The following is a 19,592-nucleotide window of genomic DNA, read 5'->3' on the forward strand; positions in this document are numbered from 1 at the left end:
ATCTTGTACTTCAATATTTTTAACATGAATTTTACTATATAGTGGACAATATTACCCAGAGCTTGTCATTAATTTTGTCGTCGTCATCAATAACAGATGAATATTAATACTGATGTCGTAGTTGAGTCATATGATCATCAACATTTCTCTATCTATCTCTATCTGTCTATTTCATAGAATTAAACTCTCTGTTACATCCAATACCAGTCAGTTGACTATCAACCCATCAAAAAAGACAACAAAATTGATTATCGAAGACATAGAATGAAAAAATCATTCATGGCTATTTCAACTTTAAAAAGCTGGATATCGTTTGATTTGTCTAACTTAAAAGCGCCATCTTCGCATCACTGGAAGAACGTAGCAACTTTTTACGACACAATCTTTCTTTGAATTCTGAAACATTTGTCAGTGACGAACCATTGGAACATTGTAACGGTAACTCGCTTAACCGGCAACACTGTTTTCGCCAATGTCAAGAATGTAGACGTCAAAACGCAATAAATACTGGGGTATGGCACTTTCAATGAAACTACTAATTTCTCGACGAAACATAATTAAACGGATTTTTGGTCATATCAACTTGAATTTCCATTGAGACCCTGTAGATACTGGTTGCACAGTACATACCAATTCCGATTAACAGCTGATCTACCGGATAATACTTGTTAAATCTATTCTTCTTCAAAAATGAATCACTTTTTTTAGATTTAAAAATAAACGCAGGATTGTTTTAGCCTTAGTAGAGCAATATCTTGCTCAGATTCAAATTTTATATCGATAAAAATTAGAAAACGTTGAAAATTATAAGATTTTTTTTTGGGAAGGACTAGATTTTGTGGATGATATAAAAGAAACTGTACATTTTAGGGGCTGCTGTAGAACAATTTTTATCTCAAAATGAAGAGTTGGTTCGATTCAAAATTGAAAAACACAAAGGAAAAGTTTCGGTCATGGCTCATTAAATTAATTTCTGATAAAAAAAAAAACTTTAAAACGAGTACGATAATTGTAATTGATCGGGAATCTACAACTCCAAATATCTGTTATATTTGCATTAAAAATGTTTGTCGATTTATTTGACCAGGTTTTCGGTAGGTAAGGAAATAGGAATCAAATTATAGTTTCGGTACATTTGTGGTATTGTTATTAGTGATGGTAATGATCTGAATAGGTTTTATTACCGGTATCAAACAGTTTGTGTGTGAAAATTCAACCTAACAAAAACAAAACAAAAATTCTACCAGTCGTATACCAATTGCGTTCGAAGTGTCACAAAATATACCAAAATGGCCACCTTTTTTGTGCGGTGTTAAATTATTGTTGAAACTATTTTTGAAATATTAAAGGTAACGAATCATTAACCAAGAAACATTTGTCGTAATTTGGAACCCGGTTGTGTCGTTTGAATGTTAAATAAAGTTTGTCCAATTGCGCTAAACGTGATCGTTACGTAGATGGTAAATTTATAGTTAACTAATCAGAGCATTCCAATTTTTCATCAATTATTCGAACATTTTGATGGTTTTTTTTCCGGTGCTATTGGTGTCATACAATAAAATCAATTGTATGTTTTAACGTTCAGTGTTTTTCATCAACAATTTCCATATCTTCAGGTTAAACAAATAACACAGAAAAAAAAAGTTACACGATCCGCCTCGTAACAATAGACTCAGAGCTTAATAAACGAACGGAAATTGAACTGGAACAATTTTGATAGTATGGTAAGTGAAACTGATTTAAATAATACGACCAACTAACACCATTGAATCGTTGATTGAATCTCAATCTCAATCGAAAATCCAATTTTTATTTTGCATTCATTTCAAGAAATTCCTATCTGTACCACACAGACTGCATCTGGTTTTAGGGGCGTAGCATAATTTTCAGATTTAAACAAAAAAAAAATGAAATCACTGGTTCCGATTACGTGTGATTTTTCGCTTGTACTGTCAGTACCCGTACCCATGTATACATAAAACGATAAACATGACAAGATATTTCATAGCCAGGAGTATGCAACTGATGCGTTTTTTTTCTTCATATTTTCATTGAATAACGTTGAGTGACATTGAACTCGGTTGTAAATGTCATTTATGTCACACCTGTGTGTTTTTATGTGTGTAACCTACGCAATATTTATGTATCGTCGGAAACGTCAATCATTGCACTTTGGGATAGTGCAACGGGAGAAATGTTTTTGTTTACATTTCGATTTTCACCTAACTTGTCAAATGCACACCTGAACAGCTGAATCTGTACCGTTTACAAGGATATGATGTGAAACCAATCATAGGAGACACCCAGGAATGGGTTAACCGGTGTTTCTCGTGACATGCAGTCCATACCGGCTATCTATGTCGGAATGTGTTTAATTAATGATTCGTCGACATTCTGCTCCTCCAATAATTCCACCTCAAATTTAATCGATTACGGTCATGGCTACGGATAATCATTTATTCAATGTCCTTCAAACTAAACCACTTCAAAGCAAGCCCACATTTACAAACATAATTCTCAACTGACGAAATGTCAACGAGTCGAAATTTAATCCTACGAATTCTACAATAGAACGGTATATGTCCGTGACGTGTTGGTTTCAGCTATTTATTTTCAACCATTCGTTTGTTCAGAGCCCTTGTTCCCTCCTCAACTCCCATATACAGTCAGAGGTAGTGATATTTCAGCATGAATTTGCTTCAGCTGTTTTTAGCCGTCCCACACAAACAATCAAAACTGTTTATACGGTTTTAACCACTACCATGCGTGTGTGCACAGCTTACACCGTATAAACAGTTTTGATTGTATGTGTGGATCAGCTGAAAAACAGCTGAAGAAAAGTCAGGCTGATATATCACTGTTTCTGGCTGTAGCGTTGAATCGCCCAATTTCCATTTATTTACTTCCTCTTTCTCCCACTCTAAAGCGAAGTGTAGACCTCCGAGCAAAGCGACGAAATGACAATGACACATTATGCATTTGTACGTTCTGTCAATTTTTCGCTTCAACGTACTAAGCAGGAAAATTTCTTTTAATAACTTACACTTCGCTCGTTTCGCTAAGCTATTAGAGACGGCAAGCGCATCACCATGCTAATCTTATTTCTTGTTCAAAGTATTGGTTGGATACAAAATCTGTTACTTCATCCGTTTGAATTTAACCACATAAGACCCTGCACCAAGCTAACTCCGAAGGTCATCGCTCATGTTTGTCTTTACTGTTGATAACAGATGATTTTTGGAAGGTTAAGCCAATGTAAAGACTTAGCCACTGGTATTAGAGTACTCATCACTGGCGTTACATTTCTCAAGTTTCCAGTAGTATGTTTGCAGTTGGTCGTCGTTTCGTTGAGTTTTTCTTTATCTTATCTTATCGATGTCTCGTATGAACGAATTTACCGCAAACTGATGACATCAGTTTTATCATACACATTGTTGAAGTAGCGAAAAGGGGACCGACGAGTACGAATCACTGATTATTGCAATGAAAACATAGCGCAAAAGTGTTTGGCGCGACCGTTACGTGGCATAAAAATGTATATTTCATACGACCTTATCATATTCACTTCCTCTCTTGGCCGAAATTTTTGTTGAACTAAATTTAAATGTCTTGGAATAAGACACCGAACTGTTCACGAAACATGAGATTTTGTTTTTGAATTTCGTTCTTTATTGGCACCAACAGTCAGACATTCCTCATTTTGACACTTATTTAAATTTTCTTTGATTGGGACAGCTGACATATCCATCATAGGTATCACCCGTGTTAAAGCACTTAGTTGGTGATCCAAAAACAAAAGTTTCAAAACAAAAATAGTTCGTCCAAGGTAGTGCAACAACACGTCATAGATTTTGCAAAAATATGCAGAGGTACTCTCGGTCTATTTGCCCATTAACCTTACACATTAACGACAGAGTTATCGAGTCTTTCGCTACTCAAGACTCAAGATCGAAGTATATTCGATGCATTGATGCAAAATCATTTACTTCATTCCATTAGTCTTGTCACACATTTTACAACAAAAGACCGCCATAGCCGGATCTTATAATAACTCTCGATAGACGTATTACGGTGAAGAATCGTAAAAAAAAATCGTCAAGAAGTGCGAAGAAACGCCAAAGAATGTAAAATTTGTCTTGATGACGTTTCTTTACACTTCTTGACGATTATTCTTGGCGTTTCTTCACAATTTGGTGATTTTTCGTGGCGTTTTTTTCACATTCTGACGATTTTTCTCAAAGATACAAATCAACCAAAAATGATGAGTTGCCAAGAAAAAACGCTAAGAAAAGTCGCCAGAGTGTGAAGAAACGCCAAAATGTGATGAATCGTAAAAGATGTCCTGACTTTGGCGATACTTCACGGCTCTGGTAACTGTCGGTAAAATATTAGAGCCCAAACTAGACTAACAGCGCAAATGTTCAACATTTCATTCCATGAGTCTGAGTCCAACCACATTTAAAGTCTAAATTCCGTTCGTCTATTTTCAGAATTATTTCGGATTCGGTCAATCCGCCGATGTGGACATCGTTTTTGATGGGGCGGAAAATCGTAAATTGGCCGAGGTGAAAACAGAAGACAGCAAAAAGGAAAAGTATCTGCTGTACTACGACGGTGAAACGGTGTCCGGCAAAGTGAATGTAACGCTACGGAAGCCGGGCAGCAAACTCGAACACCATGGTATTAAGATCGAATTGATTGGACAAATTGAACTGTACTACGATCGTGGCAATCACCATGAGTTCACATCGTTGGTGAGAGAATTGGCCCGGTGAGTAAATCGTTAATGTGACGTGCGTCCGAACGACGGTTATGTGACCATTACCGATTTCGTTTAACCAATTGCAGACCCGGCGATTTGATCCAGAACACTAGTTATCCGTTTGAATTTGCAAATGTGGAGAAGCCATTTGAGGTGTATGTGGGCTCAAATGTGCGGTTGAGGTATTTTTTACGTGTGACGATTGTGCGCCGCATCAGTGATATTGTGAGGGAAATTGATATTGCGGTCCATACACTTTGTAGTTATCCGGAAATGAATTGTCCGATCAAAATGGAAGTTGGCATCGAAGACTGTTTACACATAGAATTTGAGTACAATAAATCCAAGTGAGTTGCCGCACGTCGTTGTTCTTGCGACCCTTTTTTTCAAACCTAAAGTTTTCCTTTTCTTCTATCCCGTCCATAGATACCACTTAAAGGATGTCATAGTCGGAAAGATCTACTTCCTGTTGGTACGCATTAAGATTAAACACATGGAAATAGCGATTATAAAACGGGAAACAACTGGATCTGGTCCGAACACGTTCACGGAAAATGAAACCATAGCCAAGTATGAAATAATGGACGGCGCTCCCGTCAAAGGTCTGTCGATACGCACTGTAACCGTTAACTGTTAACCATTCGATAGCTAAATCAAAATAAAATATTCTTCTTCCACTCGTAGGTGAAAGCATACCGATCCGAGTGTTTCTGGCCGGCTATGATCTCACACCAACGATGCGTGATATAAACAAAAAGTTTTCGGTGAGATATTTCCTGAATCTGGTGCTGATGGACACGGAGGATCGTCGTTACTTCAAGCAACAGGTGATTTCGTAGACGGTCTAGCCGAACAACGATGATTGTCAACAATTATCTTTTGAATATTTTCGTGTTCGTACAGGAGATAACTTTGTGGCGCAAAGCTGACAAAAGTCGCAAATCGGCCTTAACATCGTCAAACAATCCGCACGTGCCATCACATTTAGTTGGTTCGGATGGTGAAATCATGGGTACACAGAATTCGGCCCATCAGCCTAATCAAGATGAAGATGGACCTGCTGGTGACAATGATCCGACGATGGGACTGTTCACTCAGGAAAGTCCACAACAACCACAAAGTGAGTAAAAGTTCTGGATTTGCACTGACAAGAAAGAATTTAAAGTTCCATCCGTAGTGAGTAGCTTTGTCTCCAGGTAATCTGCAAGTGCCACAGCTGTATTTTTTGTATGAGGCGCTACAGCTAGGCAGCTATTGTAGATTAGCTGGAGACAAGGTTAGCCGCAACAGATGAGATTTTAAGCTTTTTTTGTCATTGTGGAAGTTTTTGTGACATTCGAAGTTTGAAATGTTGCCATTAAAAATCGCTCCCTTTCTCGCTTGTCCTCAGATCCAATTTCCATTTCGGATTCGAATAGTAATAAGCCGTCTCATCCACGACCGGCAGATGGTACCATTGGTGATCAGTCTGCATCGCTATTCGATGAAGCCACAAATCCAGCAACAGCACCAAATTCAACGTCCCAATTAACTCAATCAGCAACGGAAGCGGCCGCAGTGTCAGAGTGTAGTAATAGTGAAAACAATAGTTCGACAACAGTTGATTCGTCAACTACACCGCTGGCGTCGAATGTCGATTCAACATCCGAATAAATTTTGTGAATTGCACCACACATTTCTAATGTAAACTGCTGGGCAATTCACACTATTAAATTGAAATATTTATAGTCTATGTCATTATTAAGAATTATAAAGAGAAAGAAAGGAAAAATTAATTAAAAAAAGAAAAAAAAAAACATTTGAACTGGTTTCCGGTGGGGGGCAAATATGGTTGGTAAGCAGATCCTGCAGCAAAATCTACAACGCATAAGAGCATGCTGACTGCTGTTCAACGATAAATTTGAATGTTTTCAAGGCTTCATCGCATACAGAACCAGAAATTTGCGATAAATGTTTCGGATGTTTATTTGAGTACACCTACAAGACCTACAACCGAAGATGAGGACTGAAAATTTCCGATGAAGGTGATGCCATTCCGTATGTCCACGCGGCATTAATTAGCCCATTTACACTAGAGGCTTTTAAAGGAGACTTAAGTGAAAGGGCCCCGTGGTGCTCTACTGAAATTGGTTATATCAGACTCGATAACTAACGTCGTGCTTGCCACCTGGCACAAAAAACAAAAACATTTCGGCAAAAAAAAATAATTTATTTTTGTGACAAAAAATGTGCCGGACGAGATTCGAACTCGGAGTCCCACAGTTAGCAGTCAGCAAGGTTGACCACTGCGCCATGAAGACTTATTCTTTCGCAGACATTATATCCATCTTGATGTTGACGTCAAAACTTTCTCCAGAACAATTACCCCTAACCGGCCAATCGTAAGCGTAGAATATCTTCGTTTGCATGTGTGTGTGTACTCTGTGCTTCGTTGAAAACAGGTTTTGCATGCAACCTCATGTGTAACGTCCATTTGTTCGGTGAAAGTCACGTGTGTGTTGGTAAATTATTTCAAGTTAACGATTAGACGATGCTTCATCACAACCACCGTGGCGCAGTGGTAATACACGAGATCGATGTTCAGACCGCGAGCCAAAACGAAAGCGGGTTCGAATCTCGTGGGGAAAAGGGTTGGTTGAAAAGGGATATTGGGTATCAGAGTTCGGTTGCAAAGTAAGATAGTGATATAATCACATTAGGATAGGCGCCATAGTACGAGACCTGCAAGTTATAGTACTATGGACACACAAAACACCAGTGACTACGCAAGCGAACTCTACAAACCAGTATCACCGAGACCTCCCTTTTTTTTATTTTTTTTTTTTTATTTTGCACATCTCCTCCATTCTGATCTGAAATTAATAATAAAAAAAACAAATCTGTTAGACGTGTCGAATTAGCCTGACAATTTTTTTTTCTTAAGAATTAACACCTTTATGGACTTTACGGACAATCATTTTCAGTTTGGAGTCAAACAAAATCTGAAGCACGATTTATCGTTAAGATCCAAAGTTTTACTTAATTTTAATTACGACCGGAAAACCGTACAGTACATTGATTGAGTTTATTGTAGTGTTTGGTTAACATGAAAATGAAATATACTGCGACAGAGTGAAAGCGAAATATCATTCGATATGAAACGTGTAATTATCTTCGGAAGACATTTTAATGTAAGAAAGTTCTGGATTGAACGTTTTTATGAGATTTCAAAAATTGTCCGTTGAATGAACAGCAAATTATCACAGCCGTGAGTGCATTACTAGGCCGTGCCATGTACCAGAATATAAGAACAGTCACGTAACTTACTCGTTGGAATTTTGGATAATTTTGTTGCAATTTATTCAGAATGCACGACAGATGATCACAAGAATTTTGCACTCAACAGTAGTCACTCCTGACAAATTCTAAACTTATATTTTCCATCAATTCACAGTTTCTCACAGTAGAAACTAATCGGATTGCTGTGAAGCAAAACGCTTTTCTTGAACAAAAACTTACTTGAATTTGATCATTGCGATAATGAGCTGAGTCGACTCGCAGACCTTGATGTAACGTTGTCCACGTCCATAGTTCTTTAAAGTGTTGGACGACCTTCGCTTTAGCGAACAAAACAACGACTGAATTTAGTTTGAATAGTTTCCAACCTCATTACCTCGCACCTACATAAACGTGAACAATTATCGCAGACAAATATTTCAGCCCTAACGGTGAATCATCGGTGCAGGTGTGCATATTGCTGACATTTTTCAGGTAAAACAGAAATATTCGGCGGTTCGAAGTAGCAAAATTGAACATTACCGTGTGTGTCATTAATGAATTGGAGAAGAACCTTTCTGAAACGGCTAATTGCTAATAGAATATGCAAAATGTAAATGAGTTTTTGATGACCTGTCTGACTGTACCTACAATTGAAGAAAATCGAATGGAATGTGCTTCTTGCAAAGGGTCTGCTAACAGTTCATCGATGAGAATTTTTGAAGTTTTTATTTTGTGGAAATTCAACAGCGATGCAAACCGATTTTTACTGATCAACTCGTGTTGCTTAAATTTCACTAAATTCGACAACAGGCACATTTTATTACATGTTCATCGAAACATATGCGCGGATTTTAACGTGAATTACATTCGAGTAATCGTATCAACAAAATGCACTTACAGTCAACACCGAGATCAATGCTCTGCTCTGCCTTGCAGAATTTTGGATCTTCCATGTCGTAGACCTCAATGACCGTAGACCTCAATGACCCCAGTTGTTAATGGTTAGGACGCTGGACTCGAAACTCACGGGTCGCGGGATCGTTTCCCTGATTTTTTTTTTTTTTTAGAAAACTGATTTAGTTGATTATTGTAAGTTTTTGGATACTCTGTGATCGCCTGTCTGTCAATATTTCGTTTGAAGATGTTTGAAGATGTACGGTCAATGTTCCTATACCTATGGAAACGTTTTGTTCAGTGTTACAACGATGATTGTTAGGTCACACGACACCCTGATAGAGACAATTCGGTTGATGGATGTAGTTAATATTTCTTCTATTATTACTCTGAGTCTTTGTTCAGCTATCGTGGACTTGCAACATTTTTTGTGCGTAACGGTCGGCCATTATCTGTTACGCTGCATTTCTCAGTAAAAACTGAAAATCGCTATCCAGCTTTCCAGGCATAATTTTTCAGTAATGGAAATAACCTGTTATATCAGGCAAACCGATAGTATCTCACATCGGATTGGACTGACTAAAATATCGAGATTACTATCCGTTGCTTCTGATCCGAGTCGCATATTTCATATCTGAGCGAACAAAGGAACAAAGCGAACGCCAGAAATTAGCTGAAATGTTATTTTAGAAAACTGAATGGTCAAGAGCGGAAATTGTATGACCGGTTTCTCAGGCTTGATTACCAAGTAACTGAGTTATTATTCAGAGAAATTTCTTTGTAGATTTTGCCAACTTCGATACAATTATCGAGAGCAATTATATTTTGGAAGGGAAGAGGGAAATGCGTAGATGTGGAATAAACCCTTTTTCGAAAGTTAGAAACAGAAACGCTTCATTTACGCGTCAACAATTCATTTTACCTCAAAATGTATTACAACCTTCAAAGCTGTGCGAACTTAGTTTCGGATCAGCCAACAAAGAATTAGCTCAGTGGGTGTGTGTTAGACTGAAGTGTCGGAGGTGCCGTGTTCGAATCCAGTCTAGGCAAATTTTTTAATTTGTTTTTTATTATTAATATCAACTTCATACAATGCTGACAGATAAGGAAATCGTTGGCCTTGTCTTCTTTTCCTACGTTTGGAACGGAGAATCATTTTTCTTTTAGTGCACCAACGTCTAAATTAATTAAAATGCTCGACAAAATCTTTCCGTGTGTCATCAATGAATTAAAGAAGATCCATTGTGAACAGCTACTAGAATAAGCAAAAAGTAAACGCATTTGTCTGACTGTAACCTACAAGCCCGAATGGAATGTAATTTTCTGTATACGTGAGAGTGTATTGGTGAGCTATGATATGAATCGGTCGGTAGGGAAAGCAAACGGTCGAGAAGGAAAGTAACGGTTGGGAAGGAATGCACCAACACACTCTCACTATTACAGAAAAACATCTTTCAAAATACCCCAATACACACTCGATGTGTGTTTTCGCTTGGGCTTCGCCCGCGCGTGCACACACATCTTGTGTGTATTGGGGTATGTTGAAATATACTATTTCTGTATACGTGAGAGTGTATTGGTGAGCTATGATATGAATCGGTCGGTAGGGAAAGCAAACGGTCGAGAAGGAAAGTAACGGTTGGAAAGGAATGCACCAACACACTCTCACTATTACAGAAAAACATCTTTCAAAATACCCCAATACACACTCGATGTGTGTTTTCGCTTGGGCTTCGCCCGCGCGTGCACACACATCTTGTGTGTATTGGGGTATGTTGAAATATACTATTCTCGCAAAAGTTTGCATTACAAATTCGTAGTACTGCTCTTAGACGAACAATAATTCGTCTAAGGTGCTGCTGATGACCTCAAAACATAAACCGCATTGAGCAAATGAGCTTTTGTGTGAATGCTTTTTCGTTTTGATTGAATAATTGGTTGAATCTGTAGTTCCTATGTACTAGAGTCTTTTGATTTATGTTAGTTCAGTTCAATTCGGCAAAAGCTGATGATAACTTACGCAATACTTATGTATCTTCGGTTGCACTTGGGAAAGTGCAAAGGGAGAAATGTTTTTGTTTACATTTCGATTTTCACCTAACTTGTCAATGCACAGCTGAACAGCTGAATATGTACCGTTTACAAAGATATGATGTGAAACCGCTAATAGGAGGCAGCCATGAATGAGTTACAGTGACAGAATGTATGTATGTCCGTGATATGTTGGTTTCAGTTATTTATTTTCAACCATTCGTTTGTGCTCATCTCTTGCTCCCTTCTCAACTCGAATAAGAAATTTCTACATTTTCCTGTATACAGTCAGAGGTAGTGAAATTTCAGCATGAATTCGCTTCAGCTGTTTTTAGCCGACCCACACAAACAATCAAAACTGTTTATACGTGTGTGCACAGCTTACACCGTACAAACGGTTTTGATCGTACGTGTGGATCAGCTGAAAAACAGCTGAAGAAAAGTCAGGCTGATATATCACTGTTTCTGGCTGTAGCATTGAATCGCCCAATTTCCATTTATTTACTTCCTCTTTCTCACACTGTAAAGCGAAGTGTAGACCTCCGATCAAAGCGACGAAATGACACAATATGCATTTGAATGTTCTGTCAATTTTTCGCTTCAACGTACTAAGCAGAAATAGTACATTTCGTACCTAGGACCAAAAGTCTTTTTTAGCGCGTGAGAGGTTTCCAGGCCAATGTTTTACAAGACAATCATCAGGCCAATACTCTGCTATGCATCACCGATTTGGGCGAATCCGTCACTTACGTCATCTGCACAAATGGAACGGATACGTCTCTCTGAGAGAAAAATATTGCGATCAACCACGAATACTCGACGTAATCAAGGGGACTATCGTTTCGACAACAATTCAACTTTGTACCGAAGAGCGAAAACTTCCAGAATCGACAAGTTCATAGCCGATAAATCCCTAAACTTCATTGATCGATGTGCAACCAGCGAAGACCAGTCGATACAAGCAATAGCCCGTATCAACAATTTCACCGATTCAAAGTACTTGCCAGTGTCGTTTTGGAAAAAGAATAGCGACAGTAACGTTTTGTTTGAAAATGGCTATTTTCTGATGTTTAACAGAGGCCACCGCGATCCGACCCGCACAGTATACAGCACGAACCAGTGAGATACTTCTAGTTACGATTTCTGTGATTTCCTAACTTTCGTATCCTTTTGGTTTTTTTTACGTTCGCGTTGATGTCACTTTTGTAATTTCACTTCATTTCTCGTATGTATGTACGCTCGTACTTTGTTTGGTAACTTCTTTCATGTGCTATATTTTATAATGGTTCTTCCAACAGAAAATAGTAGAAATCATGTTAAGATTGTATTTGTTCTTTTAAACAAATAAAGAAAATTAAAAAAAGAGGTTTCCAGGCAGAGCCGAAGGCGAGGTCTGGAATCGAATACGCTAAAAAAGACTTTTAGTACGTGGTACGAATAGTATTTTACATATTGGACGGAGAAAAAGTGCGACGAAATTTACGTTTCCCAACGCGTGTACCTTAAGCTTTTAGAGTGGCAAGCGCAATAGGATTAATATGGTCAAATCTTATTTCTTGTTCAAAGTATTGGTTCAATACAAAATCTGTTACTTCATCCGTTTGAATTTAACCAAATAAGACCCTGCACCAAGCTTACTTCGAAGGTCATGTTTGTCTTTACTGTCGATAACAGTTGATTTTTGGAAGGTTAAGCCATTGTAAAGACTTAGCCACTGGTATTAGAGTACTTTTAATCGCGGTTACATTTCTCAAGTTTCCAGTAGTATGTTTGCAGTTGGTCGTTTCGTTGAGTTTTTCTTCATCTTATCTTATCGATGTCTCGCATGAACGAATTTACCGCAAACTGATGACATCAGTTTAATCACACACACATTGTTGAAATAGCGAAAAGGAGACTGACGAGTACGAATAACTGATTATTGCAATGAAAACATAGCGCAAAAGTGTTTGGCGCGACTGTTACGTGGCATAAAAATGTATATTTCATACGACCTTATCATATTCACTTCCTCTCTTGGCCGAAATTTTTGTTGAACTAAATTTAAAGTCTTGGAATAAGACCCCGAACACCCCGAACAGCTTACGGTTCACGAAACATGAGATTTTGTTTTTGAATTTCGTTCTTTATTGGCACCAACAGTCAGACATTCCTCATTTTGACACTTATTTGAATTTTCTTTGATTGGGACAGCTGACATATCCATCATAGGTATCACCCGTGTTAAAGCACTTAGTTGGTGATCCAAAAACAAAAGTTTCAAAACAAAAATAGTTCGTCCAAGGTAGTGCAACAACAACACGTCATAGATTTTGCAAAAAAAATGCTCGGTCTATTTCGGCATTAACCTTATAATTAACGACATAGTTATCGAGTCTTTCGCTACTCAAGACTCAAGATCGAAGTATATTCGATGCATTGATGCAAAATCATTTACTTCATTCCATTAGTCTTGTCACACATTTTACAACAAAAGACCGCCATAGCCGGATCTTATAATAACTCTCGATAGACGTATTACGGTGAAGAATCGTAAAAAAAAATCGTCAAGAAGTGCGAAGAAACGCCAAAGAATGTAAAATTTGTCTTGATGACGTTTCTTTACACTTCTTGACGATTATTCTTGGCGTTTCTTCACAATTTGGTGATTTTTCGTGGCGTTTTTTTCACATTCTGACGATTTTTCTCAAAGATACAAATCAACCAAAAATGATGAGTTGCCAAGAAAAAACGCTAAGAAAAGTCGCCAGAGTGTGAAGAAACGCCAAAATGTGATGAATCGTAAAAGATGTCCTGACTTTAGCGATACTTCACGGCTCTGGTAACTGTCGGTAAAATATTAGAGCCCAAACAGCGCAAATGTTCAACATTTTATTCCATGAGTCTGAGTCCAACCACATTTAAAGTCGAAATTCCGTTTCGGTCTATTTTCAGAATTATTTCGGATTCGGTCAATCCGCCGATGTCGACATCGTTTTTGATGGGACGGAAAATCGTAAATTGGCCGAGGTGAAAACAGAAGACAGCAAAAAGGAAAAGTATCTGCTGTACTACGACGGTGAAACGGTGTCCGGCAAAGTGAATGTAACGCTACGGAAGCCGGGCAGTAAACTCGAACACCATGGTATTAAGATCGAATTGATTGGACAAATTGAACTGTACTACGATCGTGGCAATCATCATGAGTTCACATCGTTGGTGAGAGAATTGGCCCGGTGAGTAAATCGTTAATGTGACGTGCGTCCGAACGACGGTTATGTGACCATTACCGATTTCGTTTAACCAATTGCAGACCCGGCGATTTGATCCAGAACACTAGTTATCCGTTCGAATTTGGAAATGTGGAGAAGCCATTTGAGGTGTATGTGGGCTCAAATGTGCGGTTGAGGTATTTTTTACGTGTGACGATTGTGCGCCGCATCAGTGATATTGTGAGGGAAATTGATATTGCGGTCCATACACTTTGTAGTTATCCGGAAATGAATTGTCCGATCAAAATGGAAGTTGGCATCGAAGACTGTTTACACATAGAATTTGAGTACAATAAATCCAAGTGAGTTGCCGCACGTCGTTGTTCTTGCGACCCTTTTTTTCAAAACTAAAGTTTTCCTTTTCTTCTATCCCGTCCATAGATACCACTTAAAGGATGTCATAGTCCGAAAGATCTACTTCCTCTTGGTACGCATTAAGATTGAACACATGGAAATAGCGATTATAAAACGGGAAACAACTGGATCTGGTCCGAACACGTTCACGGAAAATGAAACCATAGCCAAGTATGAAATAATGGACGGCGCTCCCGTCAAAGGTCTGTCGATACGCACTATAACCGTTAACCATTCGATAGCTAAAAATGAAATTTCCTTGTTCCACTCGTAGGTGAAAGCATACCGATCCGAGTGTTTCTGGCCGGTTATGATCTCACACCAACGATGCGTGATATAAACAAAAAGTTTTCGGTGAGATATTTCCTGAATCTGGTGCTGATGGACACGGAGGATCGTCGTTACTTCAAGCAACAGGTGATTTCGTAGACGGTCTAGCCGAACAACGATGATTGTCAACAATTATCTTTTGAATATTTTCGTGTTCGTACAGGAGATAACTTTGTGGCGCAAAGCTGACAAAAGTCGCAAATCGGCCTTAACATCGTCAAACAATCCGCACGTGCCATCACATTTAGTTGGTTCGGATGGTGAAATCATGGGTACACAGAATTCGGCCCATCAGCCTAATCAAGATGAAGATGGACCTGCTGGTGACAATGATCCGACGATGGGACTGTTCACTCAGGAAAGTCCACAACAACCACAAAGTGAGTAAAAGTTCTGGATTTGCACTGACAAGAAAGAATTTAAAGTTCCATCCGTAGTGAGTAGCTTTGTCTCCAGGTAATCTGCAAGTGCCACAGCTGTATTTTTTGTATGAGGCGCTACAGCTAGGCAGCTATTGTAGATTAGCTGGAGACAAGGTTAGCCGCAACAGATGAGATTTTAAGCTTTTTTTGTCATTGTGGAAGTTTTTGTGACATTCGAAGTTTGAAATGTTGCCATTAAAAATCGCTCCCTTTCTCGCTTGTCCTCAGATCCAATTTCCATTTCGGATTCGAATAGTAATAAGCCGTCTCATCCACGACCGGCAGATGGTACCATTGGTGATCAGTCTGCATCGCTATTCGATGAAGCCACAAATCCAGCAACAGCACCAAATTCAACGTCCCAATTAACTCAATCAGCAACGGAAGCGGCCGCAGTGTCAGAGTGTAGTAATAGTGAAAACAATAGTTCGACAACAGTTGATTCGTCAACTACACCGCTGGCGTCGAATGTCGATTCAACATCCGAATAAATTTTGTGAATTGCACCACACATTTCTAATGTAAACTGCTGGGCAATTCACACTATTAAATTGAAATATTTATAGTCTATGTCATTATTAAGAATTATAAAGAGAAAGAAAGGAAAAATTAATTAAAAAAAGAAAAAAAAAACATTTGAACTGGTTTCCGGTGGGGGGCAAATATGGTTGGTAAGCAGATCCTGCAGCAAAATCTACAACGCATAAGAGCATGCTGACTGCTGTTCAACGATAAATTTGAATGTTTTCAAGGCTTCATCGCATACAGAACCAGAAATTTGCGATAAATGTTTCGGATGTTTATTTGAGTACACCTACAAGACCTACAACCGAAGATGAGGACTGAAAATTTCCGATGAAGGTGATGCCATTCCGTATGTCCACGCGGCATTAATTAGCCCATTTACACTAGAGGCTTTTAAAGGAGACTTAAGTGAAAGGGCCCCGTGGTGCTCTACTGAAATTGGTTATATCAGACTCGATAACTAACGTCGTGCTTGCCACCTGGCACAAAAAACAAAAACATTTCGGCAAAAAAAAATAATTTATTTTTGTGACAAAAAATGTGCCGGACGAGATTCGAACTCGGAGTCCCACAGTTAGCAGTCAGCAAGGTTGACCACTGCGCCATGAAGACTTATTCTTTCGCAGACATTATATCCATCTTGATGTTGACGTCAAAACTTTCTCCAGAACAATTACCCCTAACCGGCCAATCGTAAGCGTAGAATATCTTCGTTTGCATGTGTGTGTGTACTCTGTGCTTCGTTGAAAACAGGTTTTGCATGCAACCTCATGTGTAACGTCCATTTATTCGGTGAAAGTCACGTGTGTGTTGGTAAATTATTTCAAGTTAACGATTAGACGATGCTTCATCACAACCACCGTGGCGCAGTGGTAATACACGAGATCGATGTTCAGACCGCGAGCCAAAACGAAAGCGGGTTCGAATCTCGTGGGGAAAAGGGTTGGTTGAAAAGGGATATTGGGTATCAGAGTTCGGTTGCAAAGTAAGATAGTGATATAATCACATTAGGATAGGCGCCATAGTACGAGACCTGCAAGTTATAGTACTATGGACACACAAAACACCAGTGACTACGCAAGCGAACTCTACAAACCAGTATCACCGAGACCTCCCTTTTTTTATTTTATTTTTTTTTTATTTTGCACATCTCCTCCATTCTGATCTGAAATTAATAATAAAAAAAACAAATCTGTTAGACGTGTCGAATTAGCCTGACAATTTTTTTTTCTTAAGAATTAACACCTTTATGGACTTTACGGACAATCATTTTCAGTTTGGAGTCAAACAAAATCTGAAGCACGATTTATCGTTAAGATCCAAAGTTTTATTTAATTTTAATTACGACCGGAAAACCGTACAGTACATTGATTGAGTTTATTGTAGTGTTTGGTTAACATGAAAATGAAATATACTGCGACAGAGTGAAAGCGAAATATCATTCGATATGAAACGTGTAATTATCTCCGTAAGACATTTTAATGTAAGAAAGTTCTGGATTGAACGTTTTTATGAGATTTCAAAAATTGTCCGTTGAATGAACAACAAATTATCACAGCCGTGAGTGCATTACTAGGCCGTGCCATGTGCCAGAATATAAGAACAGTCACGTAACTTACTCGTTGGAATTTTGGATAATTTTATTGCAATTTATTGAGAATGCACGACAGATGATCACAAGAATTTTGCACTCAACAGTAGTCACTCCTGACAAATTCTAAACTCATTTTCCATCAATTCACAGTTTCTCACAGTAGAAACTAATCGGATTGCTGTGAAGCAAAACGCTTTTCTTGAACAAAAACTTACTTGAATTTGATCATTGCGATAATGAGCTGAGTCGACTCGCAGACCTTGATGTAACGTTGTCCACGTCCATAGTTCTTTATAGTGTTTGACGACCTCCGCTGTAGCGAACAAAACAGTGACTGAATTTAGTTTGAATAGTTTCCAACCTCATTACCTCGCACCTACATAAATGTGAACAATTATCGCAGACAAATACTTTAACCCGAACGGTGAATCACCGTTGCAGGTGTGCATATTGCTAACATTTTTCAGGTAAAACAGAAATATTCGGCGGTTCGAAGTAGCAAAATTGAACATTTCTGTGTGTGTCATTAATGAATTAGAGAAGAACCTTTCTGAAATGGCTAATAGACTATGCAAAATGTAAATGAGTTTTTGATGACCTGTCTGACTGTACCTACAATTGAAGAAAATCGAATGGAATGTGCTTCTTGCAAAGGGTCTGCTAACAGTTCATCGATGAGAATTTTTGAAGTTTTTATTTTGTGGAAGTGCAACAGCGAAGCAAAACAATTTTTACCGCGCAGTTCGTGTTGGCTAAATTTCACTAAATTCGACGATAGCCACATTTCATTAGACGTTCATCGAAACATATGCGCGGATTTTAACGTGAATTACATTCGAGTAATCGTATCAACAAATTGCACTTACAGTCAACACCGAGATCAATGCTCTGCTCTGCCTTGCAGAATTTTGGATCTTCCATGTCGTAAACCTCAATGACCGTAGACCTCAATGCCCCAGTTGTGCAATGGTTAGGACGCTGGACTCGAAACTCACGGGTCGCGGGATCGTTTCCCTGATTTTTTTTTATTTATTTTTTTTAGAAAACTGATTTAGTTGATTATTGTAAGTTTTTGGATACTCTGTGATCGCCTGTCTGTCAATATTTCGTTTGAAGATGTCCAGAAAAGTTCTTTTTACGGTCAATGTTCCTATACCTATGGAAACGTTTTGTTCAGTGTTACAAAGACATTACAACATTGTTAGAATTTTGTGGCATGATTGTTAGGTCACACGACACTCTGATAGAGACAATTCGGTTGATGTATGTAGTTAATATTTCTTCTATTATTACTCTGAGTCTTTGTTCAGCTATCGTGGACTTGCAACATTTTTTGTGCGTAACGGTCGGCCATTATCTGTTACGCTACATTTCTCAGTAAAAACTGAAAATCGCTATCCAGCTTTCCAGGCATAATTTTTCAGTAATGGAAGGAAATGACCTGTTATATCAGGCAAACCGATAGTATCTCACATCGGATTGGACTGACTAAAATATCGAGATTACTATCCGTTGCTTCTGATCCGAGTCGCATATTTCATATCTGAGCGAACAAAGGAACAAAGCGAACGCCAGAAATTAGCTGAAATGTTATTTTAGAAAACAGAATGGTTAAGTCAAGAGCGGAAATTGTATGACCGGTTTCTCAGGCTTGATTACCAAGTAACTGAGTTATTATTCAGAGAAATTTCTTTGTAGATTTTGCCAACTTCGATACAATTATCGAGAGCAATTATATTTTGGAAGGGAAGAGGGAAATGCGTAGATGTGGAATAAACCCTTTTTCGAAAGTTAGAAACAGAAACGCTTCATTTACGCGTCAACAATTCATTTTACCTCAAAATGTATTACAACCTTCAAAGCTGTGCGAACTTAGTTTCGGATCAGCCAACAAAGAATTAGCTCAGTGGGTGTGTGTTAGACTGAAGTGTCGGAGGTGCCGTGTTCGAATCCAGTCTAGGCAAATTTTTTAATTTGTTTTTTATTATTAATATCAACTTCACACAATGCTGACAGATAAGGAAATCGTTGGCCTTGTCTTCTTTTCCTACGTTTGGAACGGAGAATCATTTTTCTTTTCGTGCACCAACGTCTTACATTTTTCTCATTTTTCTTTAGATTTTTTAAATTAATTTAAATGCTCGACAAAATCTTTCCGTGTGTCATCAATG

General features: G+C 38.4%; 2 protein-coding genes across 4 annotated transcripts; both read left to right on the plus strand.

The window, feature by feature from the left end:
• The first annotated feature begins 1,237 nt into the window (after positions 1-1,237).
• Positions 1,238-6,509, plus strand: LOC119085074 (vacuolar protein sorting-associated protein 26B-like). 3 transcript variants are annotated; one of them, XM_037195314.1, is made up of 8 exons: positions 1,238-1,349; positions 1,617-1,724; positions 4,491-4,771; positions 4,849-5,109; positions 5,189-5,364; positions 5,447-5,589; positions 5,666-5,882; positions 6,153-6,509. In XM_037195314.1, the coding sequence occupies exons 2-8, from the start codon at positions 1,722-1,724 to the stop codon at positions 6,413-6,415; spliced, it is 1,344 nt and encodes a 447-aa protein (XP_037051209.1). In that variant the 5' UTR covers positions 1,238-1,349; positions 1,617-1,721; the 3' UTR covers positions 6,416-6,509. The 3 variants fall into 3 exon arrangements, with proteins under 3 accessions (XP_037051209.1, XP_037051208.1, XP_037051207.1); XM_037195313.1 differs by having other exon boundaries at positions 1,266-1,460; positions 1,586-1,724; XM_037195312.1 differs by having other exon boundaries at positions 1,266-1,460.
• A 5,718-nt stretch (positions 6,510-12,227) lies between these two features.
• On the plus strand, positions 12,228-15,924 carry LOC119085501 (vacuolar protein sorting-associated protein 26B-like). Its single transcript, XM_037195917.1, has 8 exons — positions 12,228-12,269; positions 13,182-13,229; positions 13,880-14,160; positions 14,238-14,498; positions 14,578-14,753; positions 14,825-14,967; positions 15,044-15,260; positions 15,531-15,924. Exons 1-8 carry the CDS (start codon positions 12,228-12,230, stop codon positions 15,791-15,793), a joined length of 1,431 nt encoding a protein of 476 aa, XP_037051812.1. The 3' UTR covers positions 15,794-15,924.
• Positions 15,925-19,592: the final 3,668 nt, after the last annotated feature.

This window comes from Bradysia coprophila, unplaced genomic scaffold (assembly GCF_014529535.1).
Source record: "Bradysia coprophila strain Holo2 unplaced genomic scaffold, BU_Bcop_v1 contig_94, whole genome shotgun sequence".
Classification (NCBI taxonomy): Eukaryota; Metazoa; Arthropoda; class Insecta; order Diptera; family Sciaridae; genus Bradysia; species Bradysia coprophila.

What these genes read in the sequence shown, in the direction of transcription:
- LOC119085501 (XM_037195917.1), top strand. Translation starts at nt 12,228, where the DNA reads ATGGTTCTTCCAACAGAAAATAGTAGAAATCATGTTAAGATT. An exon ending in ACAAAAATAGTTCGTCCAAG is followed by an intron (nt 13,230 to 13,879) that starts GTAGTGCAACAA and finishes GTCTATTTTCAG; the next exon opens with AATTATTTCGGATTCGGTCA. An exon ending in TTTGAGTACAATAAATCCAA is followed by an intron (nt 14,499 to 14,577) that starts GTGAGTTGCCGC and finishes TCCCGTCCATAG; the next exon opens with ATACCACTTAAAGGATGTCA.
- LOC119085074 (XM_037195314.1), top strand. An exon ending in TTGGTGAGAGAATTGGCCCG is followed by an intron (nt 4,772 to 4,848) that starts GTGAGTAAATCG and finishes AACCAATTGCAG; the next exon opens with ACCCGGCGATTTGATCCAGA. An exon ending in GTCGTTACTTCAAGCAACAG is followed by an intron (nt 5,590 to 5,665) that starts GTGATTTCGTAG and finishes GTGTTCGTACAG; the next exon opens with GAGATAACTTTGTGGCGCAA.